The sequence below is a fragment of the Ammodytes marinus genome (genome assembly GCF_949987685.1).
Source record: "Ammodytes marinus genome assembly, chromosome: 5".
In the NCBI taxonomy this organism is placed as follows: Eukaryota; Metazoa; Chordata; class Actinopteri; order Uranoscopiformes; family Ammodytidae; genus Ammodytes; species Ammodytes marinus.
Genome location: NC_137234.1, coordinates 9,717,024 through 9,744,107, shown reverse-complemented (window position 1 = coordinate 9,744,107; position 27,084 = coordinate 9,717,024). Strand labels below are relative to the sequence as shown.

Below are 27,084 nucleotides of genomic sequence, written 5' to 3'. Positions count from 1 at the left end.
CCAGACCTTGAAGGGCATTTCGGGACTCTTGATTCTTTACCTCAGTGCTGCATAAAACAGATGAATGGCTCACAATAAGAGGAACATTGTTAAATGGAAAGGAGGAGAGAGAGAGGAAGGAGAGGAGAGAGATTGAGAGGGGGGGGAAGTAAAATAGGTTGAGGAAACCTGTGGAGATACCCGGTGGAGCAGTGCCAGAGCTGTTATACTTTTTAGTGGGCTTTGGTCTTATTTATGTGATAAAAAAAAGAAGAGCTGGATTTGAACTGCATTTGAACCACCGGAGAATAAAAAGAAAAAGGGGATCAAATCACCATCTGCCTGCTGCTATATTTCCTTTTCATCTTTCCCAAAACAATCTTTTTCAAACTACGCTCCACCCCCAACCCTCCCCGTACTGTGGAAACTACTCGGACAGGAAGCTCACACCAAATACCAAAACAACAGGGCTCTGACGTCAGTGTCACATTACACACCAAACTGCAGTCACCTCCGCTTGTTCTCTATTTGCTCACTATATCATTATGTATTTTAATCATCATCAAAAAAAAAAAAAAACTTTTCTGAATCATTCTCAATATTTTTTGTTTTACATTTTCTCTTCTACCTATTTGCCTCTATCTCCTGTCTTCCCCCAGAGCCCTCTCTATCACGTAAACACACACACACACACACACACACACACACACACACACACACACACACACACACACACACACATTCCCCAGACTGAGCTCATCTAATCGGCATCTTATCAGCCATCTTGTGAGCGTGCCTTTGTTATGACTAGAGTTGTTTCTATTCCCAGAATAGGGCTGACACTTAAATAGAACATTCCCATGTAGCCTCTCCAATGCAGTTGTTCAACACATTCCTCCAAATACCGGTTTCAGTAAATCATCATCATCATTATCAGCAGCTCTTTCTCAGCTCGTCCCTGAGCTCATCCCTCCTACGATGTTTTGCGTTTAAAAGCCAAGGATCTCTTGTGGGAAAAACAATGAGCCGTGATGGGATTCCTATTAGGCTGAGAAACAATGTGTGTCTTCAGGCAGTCGACCTGAGTCATTTTTGTGTGGGATCTTAACATTATTTGGTCTAATATTATAAATGCATGCTTTTTAAAACATTTGCAGGTGTATTTTTTGCACTTACCTTGGCAAGAAATTGAGCAGTGTGAACATTTGAGAGGGAGCTCGTGTTACTGCCTTGTGACATTATTGAGTTTGATAAATCTAAGAAAAGATGAAAACCAGAACTACTGCCTGGTGGTTGCGGCAAACTGTGAAAGTATAGTGGTGGTAGGCAATGCTTTAAAGAAGGCAAAACTCCTAAAGTTCACTGTGAGTAACCTTTGACCTCCAACATCTAATCAGCCAGTTCAGCCTTGAGTATAAGTGTACTGTAATGCACAAGTGTAAAAGTACTAGTAGTAGAAAAATCTCTCACGTATTCTTAAAATATTGCGCTGACAAGATCTGAGGCCACAGTGGCCTTGACCTCCATTTGTGCAAAGTTTGAAGAAAATCCCTCAATGCGTTTATGAGATATCGCGTTCGCAAGAATGGCCCGGACTGAACGCCCAAAAAAACATAATGCCTCCGGCCTTTGGCTATTGCCGCAACGGAGGCATGAAAACACAAAATCAGAAGAGAAATTGCAGACTCAAAATCCATCTTCTTTCATTTTGAAGATTTCTTCTTACCACAATGGGGTAAATCTTTTGTTTAGAAATTACTGGCTGAAGCCAATCCATTTATATTTTAACCTCAGTAGCAGAGATGTGTTTGTCACATTCTCCATCTCATAATTCTCAACTTGTCCAGTTTTTCCCTATCCATTCTCTTCCCCTCTTTCAAACCCAACTTCACCATGTCGCCTCTCATACACTCACTCACACACACATACAGTAATGCTCCTACAGCTAATAGTGAGAGAGGAAAAACAATAGGCTGGAGGTCCGACCGCGTTCCCCTCTCCACCCAGTGTAGCCTTTGATGGGGCCAGGGGGTGGTGGTGGGGGGGGGGGTTAGGCAGTGAGTGTGTAGCCTGGAGTGTGAGAGGGGCGCGGGGGGCAGCAGGCAGCCGTTCCTCCCCTACACCCCGTAACTCCATCTTAGGCCATGAGCGAAGGGAGAGGCCGGCACGTGCCACAGGAGCGCAGGAGCCCCCTCTCCCCCCCCCCCCCCTCCCCCTCCCGGCCCCACTGTTGCTTTTGGGCCATGTGTGGTGGTGCTATGGCCTGCTATTGAGCCGGACCCCAGTGTCGAGTTCTTCATGAGGCCTCCGAGAAAAAAACAATGAGTTTTTTTGTACAGGTGCTGGTGCCTAAATGAACTACACACACACACACACACACTAGACGACATACATGATCCTCAAGGAAGATTTGCACAGCTGTGTGGTGGGGACCCCTCCCTTGCCAAAGGTAGCAGCGGCCCCTCTGTGAAGTGCACTCCAACACACATATACGGAGAGAGCCTGCTCCGGCACACTGCTCACCAGGTAGCACAGGAAAAATAAAGTTCAAGGGCCTGGCTCACTCTTCTGACACATTAATTACTTTTATGTGTTTATTCAACTCGCACTAAAAAAGGAGTCTCCAGATAGATCGTGTTCCTAGTCTTGCTATTTTCCCCCCTTCTCTTTTATGGTTTACAAGACCTTTTTGGTAGCTCTGTGTATAGCTCTATGGTGATCAACAGTATGTGTTTGGATCTTTGTCAATATTACTATATGCATGTTCATATTTAAATGCATGCGTAAAGTGCCTACGGAGTACGCAGGACTGTTGCAAAGGGTCGGTCCTTGTTGGCATCGGGGCATTGTTAGAGGCAGACGGATAATCAGCTCACGACACATGAAGTAAGTGGAAATTTCCTGCCCCGTTTTTAAAGGGATCTGGATCTGGGAAATGATTCGTCATCGAGAGCTGCAGCTGCACGCCTCACTGCCACTTACCGGGCAGAGCAGCAGCACTGGAAGGAACATCTGTCTCTCTCTCTTTCTGATGCTTTCTCTCTCTCTCTCTTTTCCCTGCCCTCTCACCGTCCTCCATTGTTTTTTTTGTTTTGTTTTTTATGTCCAATTACATTATTAACGTGATAACAGAAACACAGTGTTGTAAAAATGTAGTCCATAAAATCCTCATGAATCTTTCATATTTGATGATCTTTCGGATCGTTGTTAATGTTGCATAATCATTCATCCATAGTCAAATATCTTTTTAATGTGGGACCATCCATCATGGCATAAAATGTTATTTCCCCGCAGGATCACATTGCAAAATTTGAAAAAAATGGCAAAACATAAAACTGCGGTATTGATTAAAGGATTTCATAAAGTACAACATTTGCAAAATGCATAAAACAAATAAACATTAAGTGTACTGAAAGAGAAGGGACTCATATGAAGAGACATACGGCCCAAGCGTACACTTGCGTGCACACATTCTTCTTTAAGCTATTTTTGTACAAGCTTTTATGTTTTGAAAGCAGTAAACTTAAATCTTGCGCAGAGAAATGGTCGTAAAAGCGTTCTCTATAGTGGTCTTTCTGTCTTCACCCTTAGCACAAACACAAGCACCCTCTCATCCGCAGAGAGAGAAGAGCTCAAAACCACAACACACATGTATCACGCAGCCCTCTACACACAGACGCACACACTCTGTCTTTGCGTTTTTTTTTGCCATTCACCACTCCTCACAGCCCCCCCCCCCCTCCCTCCCCCCTTCAGCCCACTCCAGATGTGCGAGGACAGAGGGAGCCCAGTCATATTCACTCAGTCACTTTCTCCCCAGAGTTTAAAGTGAATCACCACCTGTGCGTCTGGCTGCAATGCGTTTCAATGGCCAGAGCCGTAACCCTTCTCTACCTCACCGCAAGCCAGCCAGGAAGCCTGGCTGATGGCTTCCCAAGCTGTAGGACAGGACAGTGAGGCGATGCAGAGAAACGCATAGAGAGGCTTTTTTTGTTTGTTTATAATTGAGTTCAAAATTCTTATTTTATTAATACAAATGACAAAAACTGCTAGTGAGAGGGGTTTGCCTTATCCTGTCCTCTTTAATGAGTCCAACACTTGACAGAAATTTTGGTTGAAATGATTACTTCAGTGGCTGATTTTTTTTATCCAGTTTGTAGAAAAAAATAATAATCAGGGCCACAGAAAATATAGAAAGATATTATCAGGGGGGAGTATTTCGCAGTGCATGGATTTATAAGCTTTAAGGTGATTGGTGTAATTAAATGTGCTCAAACGTACATAGAACTGTTTTTAATTTTTTTTTTTTAAATATTAAAATAGCTTATCTTAACACACAAGTAATTCAATATAACTGTATGGAGTGAATACGCCTGCTTTTTAAATCACAAACAGGTGTTGTATACAGAAACCCCATGACTTTGAATAAAAGTGTTGTGTGGTCGTGAGGAGACACGAAGAAAGAATAAACTTGGACAATCCACTTTGACAATATTGAATTTAAGTTCAGTCATAACAAATTTAAATCAGATTTGAATGAGCAAATTTCAACTTGAGGGGAACTTAAAACTGAAACCAAAAAGGAAATGAGGAGACTGGTGGTGTACCAAGTGGAATTCAACTGATGAAGAAAACAGTTGTATTGCTCTAAAAGAAAGACAAAGGGTCTTCAACAAAAAAGAGGAGAAAAATAAGTTTACCTAGGAACACAGAGGTGAGAGGGGACAAAGGAAAAAGTACACACTCCTCCTGCCTCCCTCTCCCCTATATAGCAGGCCCCAGCAGAGTGGTGATTCAACACCATGCTTTATAGCCCGGAGGGACCAGGCCTACATCTGATACCAGGCCCCTTAACACACACATAAAGTCAGCACATCCCTCAGCCTGCTGAAAACAGTCCATATTACTTCACCTTTACTATAATAGTGACTTAATCTCTGTACTGTTTGGAAGAAGCTATCCCTGAGTCATTCACTCAGAGTATGTATCTAATGTGAAGAGCATTTTAATTATCAGACATAACCGAGAAAGTTGATGACGTAAAGTACAGCTCTGCAAAAGAAAAAAAGCTGATGACATAAGGCGAGTAGGAGTTGCAGCTATAGTTGCACAGTGGTCTCACACTCTCCTATCCAGTATTTTGGAGGCCTTTTTCACGAACACTACAACTATGAAGTTCTGTGCATTCGCTAACACTATTTAGGCTGGATTCAACAATATCAACAATTGCATTGTGCTAGAAAAGAAACCTGATGTGACAATCAGCTTTTCTTACAGTAAGTCAGAAGTATTTTAAGTACTGTAGATAAGTGGAGTGGAGAGTCATTTTGTGTTTCAGTTTCCTAACAGAATCAGAATCGAGATTGGTCATCTGAAAGTTGCCGCTCCTGCATCATAGATGATATTTTGTTGGACTCTTCTCACATTTAGGTAGCACCGCTTGGTGTCTACTGTTCCTGAGATCACCATGGTATAGTGCCAGGATGTAATTTGGAGGTAATGGTCGCAATTGATGGCAGCCAGTATGTCTACCTAAATGTACAACAATTTGCTGACTCATTTCAGTCTTTTGCCTGTATCAGGTTTTTGTTTAGCAGGAATAATAAATGAACTATGGTTATGAAAGGGTAAAGAGGTTGGGGTCGGTTTGATGTGAAATATTTGTGCATACCTTGAACAGATTCTTCCCATTCAAAATGCCTAAGATGACTTTGACCTTGACAATCAAATACCAAGAGTGATAGGCCTAGAAGATGTTTGCCATGCCAGAATTATCTCCATGCTCTGGATAATTGGCATACTGATCACATCAGTAATGACCTACAGATAGTCTTTTTTTCTCTTGTCTCAGACTTGAGTTATTTTGTGTGATTGGTCAATGTTATCATGTTAGGGTTAGACTAGTACATTCAGTACTAGCTACATTCAGCAGGCTTTTTTCCCCTGACGTGCTCTTTATTCTTATAACTGTGTGATTCTTGATTCAGCTCCATGCCCTTAGTATCAACCTTTAGGAAGCTGTTCTTTTGCCGCTTCCAAACAGTGTGATAGAAAACCGAAGAGTTGATAGTGGTTAGATTGATCATAAATATGATCTTAAATAGTTGCCATAGCGGGTAGCAAGGTTAAAGCATGTCAACAACTATCAAGCCATCACTGCTCAATGCTAAATGTTTGGCTAACATAATAACTCCACAACACATCTCAGTTTGCCACCACAAAGCCCTGGGGTCAAGAGGCCAGTGAGACAAACAAACCCACGTCTGTCTTTCTGTTTGGACAAGGATTTGTTCCGGAAAAAGCCTTCACTCCGTCTTCCTTCCTGAGGTGTTTATTTGCACTTGGGCTCCCACCAGCACCTCATATGTTTACAGTGTTTGTTTGAATCCTTTCTATTTTATTTCCAAAAAAAGAAAAAAGAAAAACACTTATTTGGACAATGCTGGTTTGTTTCTGGACTTATAAATATTTCTATCCGGGTATAGCCGGATAGACATCCTTCCCATCATTGGAGGTCAACCAATTACTTAAGCCATTGGACCGGAGGGTGTTTTTATTTGCATCATAGCCATGTTTCTTTTGCTAATAGCTGTGGTTGCTTCTATGACCTCAGTGGGCAGAGGAAGTGTACAAATATTACAGCCACTTGTATTTTCCATGTAATAGACCAGTCTGCACCTTAATGCCTTTTGAAATGTCTTCTAACAGTGCACTGTTTGTACGCAGTATTTTTTGATTACTTAAGATGTTTTACTTTGGTAGTCATCACAGCTTCTCTGGATAAGAGCCAGTATGATTCCCCGAAATGAAAATATGACAAAGAGAGGCCTTGGTGTTATATGGAAGAGATAACTTCCTAATAATTACAATGACTCGTGCCCAAATCAGCTATGCAGTTGATCTACCCACAGACTAAAATCTTTGCTAGTCACACTGTCCTCTGTTGATTGTCCTCCAATCCTCATATGTTATCAAGCTACCATTGAAATCAACCCTGTTGTCAAAATCTGTGAATACTGTATCTCCTCACTATCCGCTAAACTGTCCGTACTATAGTGTTAATACACAGCCTATAGGCTCAGTAAACTGGTATGTATAGAAAGGGGGCCCACCGTAGCTAACAACATACCCGTTTACAGAGCCCAGGCTGTGTATTAACACTGGATTTTTTTCAGAGCACACACACTACAAACAGGTAGCAGATCGTGAGGAGATATTCTGATTTTGACAAAAAGTGATTTTGACAACAAGCATTTTCCAGACTTTCTGACAACACCTTTTTAAATGCAAACTGGTGTGTGATTGCGGTTTTTTGACAGTGTTGTCCAGTCTGATTCATATGATGGTTGACTCAGAGAATGACTGGACTTTACTATTGCCTTCTATGTACACATCCAAGACCACCACTGTTCTAGTAGCATCCTCCAGTTGATGTCCGGATGTTAGGGGGGTTGGCTACAGAGAGGTTAATCAGGATCAGAGCTAAGACCCTCCGGCCTTGTTCAAAACTATCAAAGCATACAGCTCTCTGTTTTCACAATACACCCTCACTGTCATTAGTGCTGTGTCACCAGACAGGCCTTTTTATATGTGTGTGACAGTATGTGGGTGAAAAAAAGTTATGACTTTCAGGAATCAGGAACCTCCACATACACACACACACACACACACACACACACGCCTACGTACTTACGTATTCAGTCACATGAATTCACCCACACACACATTGAGGAGGGATGAGTCTCATTAGCCATCTCCTGGCTCAGGGTGCATTTTGGGGAAGTAGGGGCCAGTGGACCTCTGCTTACTCATGCCTGGAAGTGACAAAACGCAACTGGCCTACTGAGATTTACACTAAAAGGCCATTATGTGACTAGTATTGTAATCCAAATATGTGTACCTCCCCCTCTGGTGACTTTTGTCCTTTTGGTTTCCTCGCTTAAGTATTCAGCGAAGACACTTTCACAAGCGCGTATGGAGGAAGAGAGGAACGAGTTGTATGATAATAGACTACACCATAAAACTACATAGAATATTCTCCCCCATCAAAGATTTGTTTCACATTTGGAGCCACGGTTGTAATTTCTTTAATATCTCTTGAATGAAGGCAATGTTGCAAATAATGAACAATGTCAATATTAGATTTACAGGCTACAGATGTTCTCATCTGGATAATATTAGATACACATTACACACATTGAACAGTTTCTCAGTTGAACCTCCCCACAATTTACTATATCACACAAATTGTCAACACATAATGTAAAGAATAAATGCAGTGATAGAAGACTTTATGTTAATTGGTGACCCCCAACAATGTTCACCAACCCTTTCATTGGGCTCAACGTATCAAGGGTCATGGGGTTCCAAGTTGATTCCAATGTCAGATATTGTTCATTTTCATCCATCTGAATTGAATGCGGTCCTGCAGCTGTATCAAAGCTGTATTTTGCTGAAAGAAGAAACTCCCTTCCTGTTGCTTCTGTTTCCTATTAAAAGCTGTCAATTGGCAAATTGTGTTCATTGTGAAACAGCAGCTACATGGATTGTAATTGAAGCCAAGGTTGGCACAGACCTCTGTTGCTCTGTGTAACTTGGTGTATGCATTGAGATATGAATATTTTCTGCCTATCAGCTTTTAATATTGCAGGGAGGAACAGTAAAAGAGGAAAAATGGATGGAAAGCATTTCAATTGACAGACTCACTGCATTCTGAAAAAGACAGCATACAAACATATACGTAGGCTACAAGGATGGAAAATGATTCATGCTGTGTTTGCATCAAATGGTCTGATAACAGTTGCTCCATGGCATGGATGTGCCCAGCCCAATGGAAAAGGGCTATTATGGACCTATTTCCAGAGATTTGCTCATTTTCTCTCTATATATTGTAGCCGCTCACGTTTTGGCCTCTTCTCTGTTTTCCGGGGGATATCAGGGTCATTTATTTTGTTCTAAACCTTTAAATTTCCCCTCGAAAAACGAGTTGCATTAGGGAAAAAAATTGGCGTGATCAGCATTTTATTTGTTATATTTCTGAGCAGCAGGTCTTGGATACCATTTGCAAAAGAGAGAGGTTTGTGATCACTGTTCTAAGCAAACTTGATTTCAGGCAAGTTTTCTCCATTTTACAGAAAAGCAAAGTGCAGACTCAACAAAAGCATGGTGAGACGGGTCTGGTGCATAGCGAAGCTCACACAGTGATCGCACTGCTGGCTCTGTCTGAGTCATGTTTGCCCCGGGGCGGCATGATAATGTGACCTCAAGTGGCGTGATGTGTGACACGGAGCTATTCCCTCTATTATAAACCACAATCTGTGAAGAAGGAGTGGCATTCAGCCCACCATTGCCCAACTTGGGTGGCTTCCCCTCCCTCCTCATCGCATGTGCTCACCCGGGAGAAGATTTCACAACATCAAATTAGCCAAGTCTTCTCTTTCTTTCTTTCTTTCTTTCTTTCTTTCTTTCTTTCTTTCTTTCTTTCTTTCTTTCTTTCTTTCTTTCTTTCTTTCTTTCTTTCTTTCTTTCTTTCTTTCTTTCTTTCCACAAAAAAGTGACGAATGCTCGGCCATACATTTGGAAGTCTTATTTAGCCTTGCACTCTTTTTTTCCTCGCACATACCCACAACTTTTTTTCCTCTATTGACTGAACCCCAAAATAGACTCCTCAGTGCTGTACTCTGTATATTTCCAGCATGTCCCGTAGCAGGACATGTCTCTTCATGTCTCTCACTCTGTCTGTCTGACTTGAACATGGGCAAACAGTTTGCCATGGTGGCGTGGTTGCTAAAAATAGAAAGATTGAATTCAACTTGAAAATATTTTTGCTACCTGCAGACATTTTCCTGAATGGGGCCACATTGCCTCCTTTGTCTTTTGATCAACAGTCATCCAAATGAGAACTGTCATCTGTTCTGACTGCTCTCAGAGACAAAGAGAGAAGGGCCAGGGGGGGTTGTGTTTGATGAAAGCCCTGGCCCTCTGTTTACTACAAGCTAAAAATACTACCCAGCCTGGTTTGCAGCAGACATGTGTAGAGGGGGGCGGCTGTGTGTACACATGTGCGTCTGTCGCCCCAAACCCAGCAGCTGGAGGCTAGTAGGCTGAGAGAGGGTTAAACATCGCTGCAGGGCGAACAACAGGTGGACCAGAAAAGCGTGTGGTTCAGTGTTTGTAGCGTGCTTAGGGTTTGGCATGTGTATAGAGCATGTGTGTGTGTGTGTGTGTGTGTGTGTATGTGTGTTTGTGTGTGTGTGTGTGTGTGTGTGTGTGTGTGTGTGAGAGAGAGAGATTGTTTAAACCCCAGTGTCCCAAGTGTCTCTGGCTAAACGCAAGCCCTGAATTGTCTTATTCATGCTCTCTAATCCATTTAAAACCCAACTGAGAGCAGTGCTATGAATCAAAATGAATTAACTGTGTTGTTGATGTCTGAGCTCTGGTATGAGTATACTGTATTGGCCATTCACGGCAGCAGCAGTGTGCTTACTAGGCCTCTATTTTTACGTGTGTGTGTGTGTGTGTGTGTGTGTGTGTGTGTGTGTTGAGGGGGGTTAGCATGTGTGTCTTTCCCCACTACTAGCTTTTACCCTGATGACAAGAGGCAATTGGCCTTCTCGAATGACGGTGACTAGGTACTGTGAGGGCGATTGTACCCAGGCAGCTGTGCATCTCTCTCTCTCTCTCTCTCTCTCTCTCCCTCCCTCAGTCCCCCCTTCCATATAGCTAAAATGAAAGTAAGTAGTTACTGATTCTGCGATTAAATACCTTCCTATTTGTGCACTGCAGGGACCATCAGATAAGGGCTACCATGTAGGGAATGCGAGGGACTAAAAAACAAGGTAAAGCTGGCGGCCAACACACTTCCCCGGGTCATTATTGGAATACCTGCGAGACCGAAAAAAACATACTGGTTGGCTGAACCCGAAAGCAGGAAATGTGTGGACAGGAAATTGTGTGTAGACGGCAACAGGAGAGCGACAATGAATAAGTCGTCAGATGAACGACATTTTTTTAAAAGTATTTCATAGTTTTTAAAGTTTATTTCATAGTTGAAAAGTTTCCTCCACCATCACCATTTTGATCATACTTCAAGGTCCCATGTGGAGTTTCTGACCTCTGGTAGCACAATGGAGCTGTTTTTCTATGAATGGGCTTATGTGTTTGTTTATCTCTTGTGCGTATAACCAAAGGTGGATGCGATAAACAGTCCAATCTGGCAAACGGTTTCACACTATTCCACTGATCAACAGGTATGCTGTAAGGTGCCAGCAAAAAGGAAGGACACACAATTCATTTTGGGGGAGTAACACTGAATGTAAACACAACTTTCCTTTGGACCGTGGAAGAAAATTCCACATGGTACCATTTGTACCGTTTCGGGAAAAATATGACGAAAGACTCCAGGAAGTCACTGTGCCCCTGCCAAGGAATAGTCTGGCACATTGTCCCCTTGTAGAACATGGAATTTGGGTTTTTAATGTTTGGTTTTTGGTACAGATTAAACAAACAAAATATTATAATAATAAGCATAATCCGCAAACTGTTTAACTATTCCTTTAAACCCACTGTGCAAACCCCCCTTGTTCTCAGAGTCATAGCTCAGCCCACTAACGCCACACACCCCACAATGTCCTACTTGAATCAGTGTGCATTCTCTTTACAGTGACAGCAGTGTCTCCAATGTCTAATGTGGATGAACATCCCTTAAGACAGTTTTACTATGTAACTCCTAATTCAATCCTTATTTAAACCATTTTTTAGAATGCCAAACCACTCACTCCCATACAGTAGCAGCTTTTTCAGAGGTAGTGCACTGAGATTATTAGGCAGGCCACAGAGACTGGCCCAAATGAGTGGAATAGTTTCATCTGGCCTTATCAGTTTCATGTCTTGTTTTGTCTGCCGAGGCCTGGCAGGCCCCAGTGTTGGTCTTCAGGAAAGAATGTAGGGTCATCAAGCCGAGCTGATGGAGTTATTATGAAATTTGGCTCTGGAATAACACCAGACATCCCTGGTCCGCTGCAAATGGCTAATAAGCGAGTCCAGAGCTCTCATTCCAGCTGCATTTGCTCATTGCCACAAGGAAGCCGTTTCATTCACATTTCTCTACCATTCGGGCTCGTTTGTAATTTATTTCTTAAACGATGCACATGCACTCCTGAGAGCTTCCTAGACCCGCTGACCTCTGGGCAGTTTGTTCCCCGGACGCTGTGGGCCAATGGCGTGTCTCTAAACACGGCCGCCGGCCAACCAGGCGTCTCCGGTCTGCGTCATCATCCTCCTCCACTGCTGCTGCTGCTTCCCTCCAACATTTGCAGACGCCATCAAAACATCAACTCCTCAACAAGCCAAACAAACGTCTGTATGGGGCGAGACTCCCGACCGGCACTGCCTAGTTCTCTCATGTACACATCGTTTGATGAGGAGAAAACGCCACCATAAGAAAAACAAGAGGCTGAAGGGGGGCAGGGGGAAATATGCTATATTTGGAAACGTAGACGAGTGGTTCCACAAGACATGCCTTCTCTTTTCTTGTTGGTCTGTGCGTGTTTGTGAGGCCAGCTGTGGTCATATAGTATAATTAGGCTCTCTATCTGAAAAAGAATGGCTTTAATGCTGGTTGAAATGGGGGGGTAAATGGGGTTGGTTGGGGTCAGGCTGTAGTCCTGCATGCGCCCAGGGATCAGCTGGCACGCCGTCGGGGCCGTGGCACCAGGCACAGGGCCACTGTCTGGGCAGGACAGACAGCTGGCGGGGGGTGGGGCATGGAGGGGGGATTCTCTATGTCTGGGACGCGCACACACACACACACACACACACACACACACACATCTTTAAATCCCTCCACTGTACCCAGACAACTCTTGTTTACATCGCGTGTGTTGTATCGTGTCTCTCTCATGTCTAAGAGGCTTTTTTTTTGGTTGACAGTTTGACCAAGTTTTTGGAAAATAAAATGAGCAATAGCGACATGGTTGCTTGCTTGGTACCCGCTGTAGACCACCGATACTTCATGTTTTGTATGATAAAAGTGATTCTCAACAATTCATTTGTTACTCAAATATAACTTAATTTGTGATCACAACTAGTTTAAAAATCTTCAAATATTAACAGTTTTATTTTGGAAATAAGGCGAATATAAGGGCCCCTCTCTATGCACCATAGTCAATTGCAATAATTCCACATTAAGTAGGTTCTACGTCATTGTAAATTCAAAATCAAGAAAATTAAACAAGCAATATAAACACCTCAGTTCACAGAACTTGTGATGGGCATTGTTCACCATTGACTAAATAATAATCCAAACAAAATCGCTAAATGTATCCGTAATGAAAACGATCATTGGCTGCAGCTATGTTTATGTATGCCATATGTCAGTATTTGAGCTCCTTTAGAAAACAGCACCATCTGTGTTGTTGAGGGCAATTATTTTCTGTGCATTATGCCCACGATGCCATTAGTATCCATTTCAATGGTCGCCCTCAACCTAGACCAAAGTGCTGGCACGCCCCTTGTCATTTATAATATCAGGCTGACTAGCCTATTGATGACGAGAACAAAGCCACAGTGTGGCCGAACCTACAGCAGTGGCCGTAGTAACATGGCACCTCCCCGGTGACTGACGATGCCACGCTGGCTGCCACCACAGCCTGGCACAGGAGGGGGGGTCGGGGCAGTGTGTGTGTGGGGGGTGGGGGGGGATTTGGTGGTTGTGGCAGCTGGCATTGAGAAGGCGAGGGGGGCAGGGGTGTTCCTCATTTATAAAGACTCCCCTGTGTGAACCCCAAACGCGAGGCCACACCCTGGATGCAAAGTCAGAATCACTTACTGAGGTGCATGTACACACGCTTGCACGTCTCATTATTCTGCTTACCTGCCCAGGGACCACAGGTGGAGAGTCGCAATTTGCTAAACCCTTGTACATGGCATCTCTCCTTAGTTAAACATGGTGAATGTTTTTTTTTGTCATTGTCTCTGTTCAAATAGATTACATCACATTACATCAACTCCCACACGTACTGTACCACAAAGATATACACACAAATGTGCGGTTGTATTGACAAGGCGACTGATAGATTACCTTTTAACACACAAAGACAAAAAACCATGCGCCGTTGCTGCATGTGTCACGGTCCTGTTATACTTGTGGAGGTTCATATCAGTATTTATGAGTGGGTGTTTTTCCTTTTTAATGGATGAGCGTGATTGATCCAATGTTCCAGTAGTCTACAGTTTTGTCCCGTGGAGTCATTGGCGTTGGGCTAATGAAATGTAGATTGTGTGTCCCTGCACCGAGCTGTTTATTAGCTCTAAGGAGACAGGGGAATGTAATCAGACGGTCCTGATTGAGTCATGTGACGGCTATTCATCTTCCCACATTAGAGCCCACAGTGAAGAAAATATTAGTGTTTGGCTTCAATGGATGTGTTGAAATAGTACCACAAATAGGGGAGGCCTGAAAAAACTAGAAAGTATGTGTGTGTGTGTGTGTGTGTGTGTGTGTGTGTGTGTGTGTGTGTGTGTGTGTGTGTGTGTGTGTGTGTGTGTGTGTGTGTGTGTGTGTGTGTAGAAGCACACATTCTTTTGTTTTGCTGTTTGTGTGCACATGTCTGTATAATGTTTATCTATGTGTGTGTCACCACAGCCTGGCCCAGGAGGGGGAGTCGGGGGAGTGTGTGTGTTTGTTTGTGTGTGTGTGTGAGTGTGCGTGTGCATGTGTGTCTGTGCGTTGAAACATCTCAAGATTTGTATGCTGTGTATTAGGGGTGGGAAAAATTATCGATTTTCCGATTAATCGCGATACTCTCTCGAACGATTCCGAATCGATTCATAAAAGTTAATAATCGATTCATTAATTTTTTTTTTTTTTTTTTTTTTTTTTTTACTAGTATTTAATATTAGTATTTCCTACGCCACTGTGCATGCACACCACACAAGTGCAAGTTGTTAAAAGTGGCGACAAAAGGGCAGAGAGCAGCAAACCCATATGACCTGCACTGGCTTTGTGTCTGTTAACGTTTTTGTATGAGAGCTGAATTCCAAGCCAAACTTTTTGCACAATGTGTTGAAATGACATAGAAAATAATAGAATAGAAATCCTATAGAAACATGATTCACAAGAGTATAAAGAAAATTAAACTGAATCGGTTTAGTTTTTACATACTTCCATATTGTGTTGAAATGCAAGCTGCATTGATTATTGCACTGGTCATAGAAAGTCATATTTGTGACAAGAAAAGCTTTTTCTCTAATACAATATTAGAGAAGGTAATTCATCTGTTGATTGTATTTAATGATCTTCACAAAAGTAGGAAGTGATTAGCAAACTTTGAGTAGCAAACTCAGATGTGTATATAAATATATTTTTGAAAATCACACATAGGTATGTACGTAAAAAAAAATTGCATCGAGATGCATTGAGGATCGATTTTGAATCGAATCGTTGACCTTGGAATCGAATCGAATCGTGAGGTGCCAAGAGATTCCCACCCCTACTGTGTATGTTCTTTTTTTATGTGCGTAAACGTAAATAAATGTTCAAATCTGTTTTCCGTCGTTCTCGGTCTTCACTAAGGGCCACCACACTGGGGACCAGTCATGTTCAGCTGTCCCTGCTGAGGACAAATGTTCCATCGGGCAACTGCTTCTGCCCTTCACACTCCCTCCCTCCCTCCCTCCCTTAGTCTGTCTCTCTGTCTCTCTCTCTCTCTCTCCCTCCCTCCTCACACCCCCAGTGTGTTTACTTGACGTTATCGATTTAGTCACAGGACTAAAATAGCTATGTGTGTGTGTGTGTGTGGTGACAGCTCCCTGGAAATCAGTTAGGTTGAAGTGTTTATGGATGGATGGATTGTTTGAAACTTGGCCACACTCTTGCCTTCACAAGATTAGGTAAACACTTAGAAAATTCTTATTTAAATTCTTATCTAATTTACACAATAATAGACACAATCTCTAATCAAAGCAAACGTATTGCTCTTTTTAATGCTTTTCATTTTGAATCCAATTTTAAACATAACATTCCTCCACAAATACACACATAAATAGTTCTTTTTTTTTTTGTTCCAACCCATATTAATGCTAAAGTTTAGTATTTATCTGATATATTTCAATCATATTTTCCAACACACACTCATGAACGTATATCTTATGTTATGGTATACTTACAAATTATTTTCTCCTATACAAACAGGGGGAGGAAAACCTAAAACACTCCCTCACCCACACCCATATTCTTGTGAGCTGACAGCAGCGCTATCTCTTGGTAGCCTTCACATAATTCATCTCTTTTGGCTTGTTTATGCCGCACATTTATTTTGTTTGCGGTAACTTATCCACCGACCCTCACATCTCTCAACCTGAAAAACGCTAATGCGCCTCCAACGCGACATCAAAGCCTCTCCCTCGCCAACCGCTCTCTCTGGCTGTTTCAATTTATGGCTCTTTTTTTCGACCTTCTTACAACATGAAAGACCATCAGTGTTTCCTCACACGAACGTATGCTCACGATCACATACACTTCCACATGGGGATGCAAATGCACACACACACACACACACACACACACACACACACACACACACACACACACACACACACATATATATAGCTACACACACACACACACACACACACACACACACACACACACACACACACATTCCCTCAGTCCCAGCCCCGCAGTCATGTCCAAACAGAATGATCAGTAAATCAAATAAAACACCCACAGTGTTTCAACGAGAAAAGGAGTGTGCTCAGAACAACGGATAGATAAAAAGAGAAAAAAGAGAGAAGGAGAGGAGGAGGGGAGGAGTGGACACGGGGGATTGTACGTTCCTCGTGAAAGTATAGCCCTCAGAAACAAAAGCAGCTTTGAGTGCGCGCCCACTCAGAAGAGAGATTAGCCGGTACACCCCCCCACCTCGACACACCACCACCATCACCACCAGCCCTGCAGAAAAGAGCTTTGGCTGCAGTTTAGCGGCACGTGGCGCGGCCCCTTGATACTTATCATGTGGGTCAGGTGCTCTCACTCGGTTTCCTGTTCTTTAAAACATAACCACAATTTCCCCCTTTCCCTCTCTCCCTCCCTCCCTCCCTCCTCCTACTCCCTCCTTCAGTCCAGAACCAGCCCCATCCACACACCACTGCCACCATCCAGCTTATAACCCTGCATTTCTTCTTCTTACTCTCTTTTCTTTGTCCATCTCTCTCTCCTGCCCTTTTTTTTTACCAACACAAAGAACATATTGTATCTGCCAGCGTTAAAGTGAAGCCATTCTCCTTGGCAGAGTCCTGGGCCCGTGGTGAATCTGAGCCGGGCTAGCTCTCCTCTTCCAGCTGGCAGCGTGGCCCGCCCCGCTGGTGGAGCGGCTCGGTTGTTGCTCGTTGGAGTTGGTGAATTTGAGTCCAGCTGACACGTTGGTTTAGGATTCATTCACGCAGTCCGCCGTTCCTGCTCTCTCCCCCCCCCCCCCTCACTCGCTTGTTTGCAGTTGAACTTGCAAAGGCATGACCCTGGTTCAACTCGTATGAAGCTCTTTTAAACGTACACTTTAACAGCCCCTGTAAACCCCAAATTCCACCAAATATATCTCATTTGAAATTCGGTTAAGATGAGGCGGGCTTTGCTCCAGTTCTTATTACACAATAAGTATTTTGAACCAATCACGGCAGTTCTCTGCTGGAACATTCTGTAAAAACAATCACTGTTGCCACTGTTGCCGTTTGATAAGGCCACACCCACACAATCCTGGCAAAGGATTCACTCGCGCAGTCTATCGTTCTCGCTCTACCCCTCACGTGCTCATTTTCAGTCGACTTGCAAAGCCCGACCCCAGTTCAACTCTTGGGAAGCCCTTTAAAACATACACTTTGAGACTGCTGGTTAATGGCTTGATTTGTTCAAACAAAGCATAACTACATACAGGAATTTCTTTCAGGTGCACCCAAGATTGATACATTCTAGGAGGAAGTTTTACAAACGGGCAACATGAATATACCACATTTTATCACATATACTTTATGTTGCATTAGCTGGTGGTTTTTAGCTGCTCTTCCCAATCTGTATGGCAATCAGACCGTGGAGTCCTTAAGAAACCAGAGAGGAGGAACATTTTAAGGTCATGGTAGTGCTTCGTTTTAGTTGTGGAAATTCTTGGAAAAGTTGTGGAATTTTTACATTAGGGAAGGAACCACGGCAGGAAGCCTGAACTGTACGCACACTCAAAACTCTGCAATACACAGAACTCACAACTAATTATTCCCTAATATTAACTACACCCTTCTGCACTCATGCAGTCTTGCACGCAGAAATACACACACACACGCACATAACCAGAAACACATTACCAATGTAACGCACTAGTCTCACGAAGGCCGACATATAAACTCACAGTGACACAAACACATCAATAATGAGATGCTATCACATTTCATAATCATGGTTCAGGCCCAGAAACTGAATACAACCTTCTAGCCCTCCCCGCAAATATGAAAGAAGCCCAGTGGATGAGTCAACACGCTCGCAAAGGCAGCAAAAACAAACTGCTAATAAAGGCCACCAGAGCCTTTTGAAGTTTTGCCTGACTGCTTTTTTCTCCTCCGTCCATGCACCTCCTCCTCTGGCCTCCTCTCAACCGCTGGCCCATGCTTGTCATTAAACACTCATACATGTCTCCTCTTCTGTTTGCATTTCTATTTAACAGTGTGTATCTGTGTGGTTTGTTTTTCTCGTATATTTTGATTTAACAAGGTTTCTTTGAACATCTTAAAAGCACTTTGTTCAGCTTGTGCCGTTATAAAGCCGGGGCCTGGGAGAAGAGCATGCCGTGTGGTCAGTTTTGTGTATAGTGCAGTCACTACACACAGAAAAAATATGCATCTGTATGCGTCTTTCCACAGCTAAAAGTCCCCTGTTTGCAATCTCCACACCTCTTTTGTGTATTGACAACAAAGATAGTGTTTTATATAGTACCATCGGGCCCATTTGAGTTACATTATGAAGTGTTTTTTGACATGGCCTGTTGCTTAATGTTCCTGTAAAGTGATAACAGCGCAGGCACCAGAGTGACAGATGTTTGTCATTAACCAGATCTTTGGTTGGAAAGCTCCATGCAACATCTCAGAAATTGGAAGCCCGCGGCGGTTCAAAGTTAGGTTTTGAATAATTGCAAACGACACGCAGCGAAATCTAGACGACTTTAGCAGGAGAATGGGAAAGTGTAGGCTCATGAGGCCATCCCAAATCTGGCAAATTAAATTACTGATTCTAGACCTTAATTTGTAAAATATACACTGAGCATCAACTGAGCCCGGCAGCACAAGATGTAATGACATGACTCAATGACAAAACTCATAAACAAGCTTCATTGAAGGAAGCACGATTATGCAACTGCATTGCCTATCCTTTACCTTTTTAATTTGTTTGAAAAAAGAGTTAAACTTAAACAATGTAGTACAGTTTCCAGAATAGTTGCCATGTTTTCTCAATTTGAAGTGAAGTGGATTGGAGTGCTGCAGTCAGCTGTGGAAATGCTCCTGGGTGATGTGTCAGTGAAGAAGCGAGATTTTGTTGTACCTTAAAGTGTGCTGTATAAATGAAGTCCCATTTTTATGTATTATTATTATTAGAAGTCAAATTATGTACAGTCTGCCTAATATAATACTCATCCCTCAGAAATAATAGTGACAATAGTGTCCATTTTTTCTTGCCTAAAATGTATTTTCCTTTTTTTTTATTTGAATGTTCCTCTCTCTCGCTCTATCGCTCTCTCCCTCTCCCTCTCTCTCTCTCCCTCTCTCCCCCCACCCCTCCCCTCACCCCTGATCTCCATTCTCCATTCATGCGGCCCTGTCACAGTGATGATAATAATGACCTCTGTGTAATGCTAGCTTGTTATTGGCCCACCAGCGGGGCCAGTGTGTACACCCTCTGTTGCTCTTTCTGCTTTGACCATTGTGTTACGAGCAAAAATGCTGGATCGTACATGGGTGTGTGTGTGTGTGTGTGTGTGTGTGTGTGTGTGTGTGTGTGTGTGTGTGTGTGTGTGTGTGTGTGTGTGTGTGTGTGTGTGTGTGTGTGTGTGTGTGTGTGTGTGTGTGTGTGTGTGTGTGTGTGTGTGTGAGAGAGAGAGAGTGTGAAACACAAAGAGCAGGCAGCGGGTGTGGGTTGAGCTGCGCAGGGGATCTATGTAGAGGCAAAGCAATTCACCTGAACTGACCCTATGCTGCCGCTATTGTACTCTAGGTTTACAAGGAACAAGGGGGGGAAATAACTGGAAAAGACCATTTTTGTCTCTTTGTTTTACACACAAACGCCTCCTTTGTGTTTGAATTATTTAAACACTTTACCATAATTTAATTTGGATTGATATACGTATTGCTCTTTGCTGTTGCCAGCTGATAAAACACAACAGTACATTGAACTTGTAAGCTGTTCAAGATGGCAGCTGACCATCAGGGAATGAAAGCATCCGTCATCTGAGTTTGAAAGGAGTGGCATTACTTATATAAGGAATTAGTCATGGATTATGTATTTTTTTGGTTTATATGGTGCATGTGTAATTTAAGCATGGGTAGTTTACAATGGGTTTATCAAACAGATGCCTGTCTTAGCTGGAAACCTGTTGGTAAAACAAATAACATCACAGCAACTAAGCTGCCAAAACAGACAACTTGCAATTGCATGGATTTGAAGGGTCAAGTTGAATGGCGCAATGTTATGAGAAACCGGTATGTCACAAATATATGCATACTGCATGTACACTGCATCATTTCAATGAATAACTGCAGTACATAGTGTAGTAAACATTGCTCATGAAATAATAAGCAATTTGGAATGCAGGGAAAGTCTTGCTTTAAAGGTGCCTGTGGATGTAATTGACCACTAGTGATGCTATGCAGCAGTGTTTTTTAGAGAATATACTGGTTTTGTCGTTAAGTCATGCACCAACTTTAAGGCCGCAATACACATCGCTGCCAGCAGTTTCACACTATTCCATTTAGGGTGGAGGTAAGGTGCCTAGAAATGTAGTGCTGTGCCAGAAGGCATATAAAAAGAGGACAGCTAGCTGTTAAACGTTGATTTGTACAATGCAGGTTCCAAAATATTTATGAAGAAAAATGGCTTTGCAAATGTTTGCTGGGTTTCAGGGATAGATACAGTAGGTGTTGGTAAGAAACAGTGAATGTAAATATATAACTTTATTTGTTTAGAAGAAAAACTCCACAGGATACCTTTTAATGCTGGTGTCGTTTAGAATAAACTACATTGAGAATGACTAAATGTGGCAAGAAGTTCATTCTTGGACAGTAGCAGTGTGAATTTAAAAGGCCCTCACACCAGATCTGAAAAATGTTGCTCTATTCTGCTGACTGAAAATAATGTAACAGGAAAAAGACAATTGAATAAGTTAGAAAAACACACTTATTTGAAAAAGGTTAGGACACTAGACTAGATGTTTTCCTGTTTAAACTATAACAGCGTTTTATAAATCCTGGCCTTGTCATTCAGAAAGTCCCCAAGGGTGCGATATCATTAAAGGATTCCTTTTTCCAATTGGAATGAGCATGACCTTGTGAGTCATGCTTGGGCCATGTAAGTACACACACACACACACACACACAGACAGGCATAATAACAAAGGTGAGAATGAATGACGCTCTGAAAAAAAATGTGTTGGGTGTTACACAAGTTGAAGCAGACAAGCAGGCAGGTCTTTTGAGGTCACGGCGGCGGTGTGTGGGAAAAAAACACATGACACACTCATAAGAACATGTCTGGAACGGTGACCTGCGCGATTGTTTTCTCATATCTGGTCTTATCTCTCTCTCTCTCTCTCTCTCTCTCTCTCTCTCTCTCTCTCTCTCCCTCTCTGTCCAATGCTCCGTCCCCACCATTGTCCCCACCGTGGCGATTGAGAGCATTTCAATGACAGGAATCTTGTTTTGTTGGGGGGAAAAACAGCGCTCTGCGGCCCTGGTTTCGGACACAGATGCCAAGACATTCCTGGAGCTGGTAGTCTTTTCCTTCTGGCAGCTTCTGCACCTCTGTCTCCTCCACTCTGCTCCTGAAGTTTTCTCTATATTTTCACTGCACATTTTCATTCCTTAGTTAGTCCTCCCCAAAGGTGACAGAGAGAGAAAGAGAGAGAGAGAGTGGCTGCTGTTTTTTGTTTGCCTACGTGCTCTGTGTCTGCGCGTTTCAAAGAAAGACTTTCCTCCAGCCAGGACTTTCGTGATCCGGCGCATGTACTGGCCTTGGTTTCCCCCCTTGCTGAATTAAGCCACACCACTTTGCAACACCTACACACCATTCATTACGTGCCTAGGCTGCCACGCACTCCCTTTTTATACTGTATACCTCATATAGAATCTCAAATCCTCCTCGCATGCCATGTCTCCATTTGTGAGTCATCATGGGATGGTAGGATTTGGCTCAGATAAGAGAATAGCAGCGATAGCAGCCCCAAAGCTCTTTTTCTCCTCCAGGCTTTATGACTCTCCAACAGATGGCAGTGTGAATCGCTCTTTCGGCTCAGGCCGGCCTGTGAAGACTGAGGGCTGATTAAGGATCGCTGTCATACATGACATTTGTACTGAAGCACACACCTCTTCTCTCTTCTGAGAAGTTATTGACCTCCTCCTGACCTCTGATTTTCCTCTTTATTTTATTCTTGAGTAATTTTTTTAATGTTATAAAAACGCTGTATGACAGAGTTTATTTAGTATCCTGTATCTCCCAAGTAAAGTATTGCAGCTGCATGTTGCTTACTGTATGCAATATATATGTCATTTATATTGTTCAACAATGTAAATAAATACAATCTTTACTTTTTATGAAAACACATTTGATCACTTTGTGAAATCCAAAAACTTGGTAATGGAGTCTGTGTCTTAAATAAGATTCCCCGTCAGTCGTCTATCATTGAATCTTATTATTTTATAATGCGTTTGGACTCCACATAGCTGATGTAGCAAAACAAAAATGTCTGTCCACTTACATTATAATGAGTTGGCTTTGCAGGACAAAAGGTCTGTTACCTTTGTTGACGCTTAGGCTCCTAATGCCTTTTACCCTGTGGTGTCGTTCAGTTGTTTAGTCACATCAAGTCTTTATTAGTTTTCCATTAGGACTCTCTTGCCTAAACTCTCCCCTACAGCTCTTTGGCCACAGACAGACATTGCCCACCCCTTATTTGTTTGTTGTTTGCTAGGTGACAGGCAGACTAGCACAAACGAGTGTGTGTACACACAATAGGAGTGTTTGTCTACTGTTGTATACTTCTTTGTTCGTTGTTGTGTAGCAGATAACAGACAGTCCCAGGGGAAAGGTGGTACAGGAAGGGAGTTCCTGTGTGAACAGGAGCTCTGTGTCCCCCGGTGTCTCTGTGCTCCATGTCTCCACCAGCAATGACTGGAAGTCCATGAAATATACGGGTCAAAAGGCCTGATAGGCTTGATAAAAGGCCTCCATGGGACTCGTTAAAGCTTTCTTGGTGAATTCATTTTTCGGCCGATATTCCAAATTCCCATAGCACGTCTCAACCATTTCATGTTTCAACTGCTTTTTGATTGAATTCTGACTCCCAAATGTAAGTGTTGTCTCTGTTTGTAACAATGTCAATTATATATATTGTCATTTCCTTGTTTTTTGGTTGGACGAAACAAGCACTTTGAAGATGTCACCTACTGCTGTGTGCAATTTATGAAGATTTGAAACAAAAGCCTTTTCAATGTAGTTATTTATTGTAATTCCCCAGTTTTTGGAGGGACATAATAAGCTGTGTGAGACACAGATGGAGTCTTTCTATCTTTATGTAGGGTGATTAAGGCAATCCAAAGGTCTACAAATACAAAATACTTACCTGGGTTGGGGTTAATTCACATCTTTTAAAATACTGTGTACATCTAGTATTGGCAAAATGACATAAAGCGACTAAACAGCGCACACTTGGACACATGTCTCTCTCTCTCTCTCTCTCTCTCTCTCTCTCTCTCTCTCTCTCTCTCTCTCGTTGACTGGGCCTTGGTCAGAGGAACCTTATCAGGGTTGAGGGAAACCCCTGCTGACCAAGTGTCAGCCCTGCTGCTTGTGACTGTCCCATCATGTGTTGTCCGTGGTCAGAGGGACAGCTGGAGCATCACCTGTCTCTGGGTCACATGTGTTTGTATGACACAGCAATGTCCACACCCAACTCTAGCATTTAAACACTACACACAGGGTGAACAAAATAACAAGAACCACACCCCTGATACAGTAGCCCTATATAGGGAACGTCAATTTATGGAAACGAATGTATATGACAGTAACACACACAAGACAACTGCACACAATTGCACAAAATAACAGCTGTATTGGCTTCTTACCGTTTTTTTTGTTTTGTTTTTTAGCTTATAGAGGTTCAAAAGAACAGATAATAGCTGCAAGAACTACTTTAGCATCTGTCATCAGCACAATAAACTTGTGTAATTTGGGAAAAGGGAAAAATCTCACAAATCATGGAAACATAACAGTGTATTTGCGTCACAGTAAGAACAGCAGCCTTTGAAATGACCCATCAGCTGAGTCATAAACTCTGACGGTTTCACCAAATCTGTATTAAGTATAAAAAAATTGTGGTTCGGTTATATGGTTCGAATAAAAACTCAAACTTTCTTTCTCTATAACTTTTTTTTATTCTCACCTGCTTTTGCTTTCCTCTTTTGTAATCACGCCACCTCTCTCACCCACATGCACACTTGGAGACGCACGCAGGCCCATGTACTGTTGCAACACACCAGCTCACAACCACCCGTGACGCATTGAAAATCATGCGCTTGCACCATCCCCCCCCCTCTCGATTTTGGCATCTCTCACTCAATCACTCATATCCATCCCAGAAAAGCACGAGCACACACACACACACACACACACACACACACACACACACACACACCCCCACACACATTCACACGCAAACAGTGGCGATAAATAAGTCCCGTGTGTTTGCAACACGCCTGTCTAATTGTGTTTTTCTTGTCTCCACGGCGGCTCTCATGGGCCACTCCTTTCAGACACACGGCAGGAGGAATGCCTGATCCATTTTAAGCTCCAACGAGAATGTTGATAAGTCTGTAGATTACTGCCCAACATGTTTATGATAGCCTATTATTCTCTAAGCTTCATCCGGGCCCAGCGCGTGCTTCGTCTACTTAGCCCAACTATTTAGGTCATGGTGGATGTGGATGGAGAAAATATCACCAAACCTTGGCACAGAGGGTCAACAACAAGCAATTGTTTCTTTTCCTGTATATATACTGTAAATTACTGATCAAATAGTTATGTCATGGCAGCACAGTGTACATGAAAGTGACTAAAGCTTCACTATCAAGTCAACTTGGAGCAGAATGTTACCTTAAGTGAAACGTCTTTAACCGTGGATACACACAACCCTAAAGCGTACATTTTGTAATAATAACATCTTGAAACTCAACTCATCCAACTCATCGTGAAAAAAACTGAAAGAAATTGTCACTTTGACAACACTCGGTCGTTAATAAATCCCGATCGTTGGCTGGCTTGCATATGATTTCATTCTTTTTATGTGACGCATTCTTGATATTCCACATTTCTCCTTCCTATTATGGCTCATATTTCAACAACAATAATCGCTGCTAAATGTCCCGCTCTGCCATAAAAACGTCCGGAGCATCAGGCATCACACACTAAAAGATGGGGAGGGAGAGGGGCCGTACCCTTAAGCCTATGAAAATGTCATTGATGTTAACTATCTGACTGTGGCCTGCCAGAAATACCACAGTCGGGCCGGAGTTGTTCGCTATCAGTGTCTCGCCGAGACGGGAGTCTGAATATGTCTTTTGTGCCTGGTGCGTGAGATGTTATGGCTCTTTGATGTGCTTCGCTGTTTAGGCTTTGATTTACGAAGTGCCATCTTTATCATTTTCCTTGGTTTCTTTGGAGCCTTATGATGATGTTTTGCTTTGTTTTGTTGTGTGTGTGTGTGTGTGTGTGTGTGTGTGTGTGTGTGTGTGTTCTTGTGTGTGTGCTGTATATGCACTTCACTAAGTACAGAGGCCAAGGCTGTGGAGATGCAGAGAATCTGTTTGAAGTTATAAGAAGTGTGTACAATAAGCCTGTGCTCCTACTTCTTTGTGGTTGTGACTGTGTACATGAATGTACATGCAAACGTTGTCACTGTATTTGCATGTCACCAGGCAGTCTTTTGTCTGTTTACCTCTGTAGTTCAGGTGGAGCCATTCATCTGTGCTCACGCCATGGTTAATCCGCCGCTGCCCTGTCAGAGGCGTCTCTCTGTTGGGTGACACGCCTGTGTTGACAGTTGGGGAAAGCGCGTAAACAACAGCAGCGTGTGTGGGTGTGTGTGCTGGTGTGTGTGTGTGTGTGTATGTGTGTGTGTGTGTGTGTATGTGTGTGTGAGAGCGTGTCTGACTGTCCGCCCATTCCGGGATCATATAGCTCAACAGCTTTTGTAATGAGTGGCTTTAGCAGGTATAGACGGCGACAGGCACAATAACATGTCATTATACGTCACACTGCTCTGTCATTGGGATGGCAACTCTATTAAAGAGGCAGATGGGCGAATCGGAAACAAAAGCACAAACTGGCTAGACATTCTCTTGTTTGATTCATATACTCCTATGACTCTTTATCACGCGAGTCATTCAGCTGACCTAACCTGTTTGCCCCTTTGTGTCTCATGCAGGTTCATCACATGGACCAGAAAGTGGATTCAGTGCTTCAGATCTTGTTGGAACAGTTCCCTCCCAAGCTGGAGCTGGTGTCCAGGCCGTCCATCCGCAGGGTGACCATCCAGAAGTGTGCTGGCGTCAGCATGGACGAGGGGCCGTGAATCATGACGTCATCATCATTATCAGAGGCGGAGATATACGACCAGGAGTTCACTTCTTCTTTTTTTTTAAACAGTGAACTACATGGGGGCAAGCCTGCAAATAATAAGTGGACTCAGTCTTCCACCCCCACCCTTTCCCTCTCTCTTCTATTTGCAATCCCAATTTTTTTTTATTGACTTTTGACCCCTGAGAAGAGAACAACTTTAATAGTCCACTAGGACATGAGTGAAC

At 42.9% G+C, this 27,084-nt stretch overlaps 1 protein-coding gene across 1 annotated transcript in view; it reads left to right on the top strand.

The window, feature by feature from the left end:
- The window catches only part of kcnq1.2 (potassium voltage-gated channel, KQT-like subfamily, member 1.2), a gene marked incomplete at both ends in the record, with an annotated part of 153,254 nt that extends 126,402 nt beyond the window's left edge, over positions 1 to 26,852 (top strand). Inside the window, one exon of the mRNA XM_080028661.1 lies at positions 26,706 to 26,852. Within this exon, the coding sequence (XP_079884787.1) occupies positions 26,706 to 26,852 (147 nt within the window). The remainder of the gene's footprint in view (positions 1 to 26,705) is intronic.
- Positions 26,853 to 27,084: the final 232 nt, after the last annotated feature.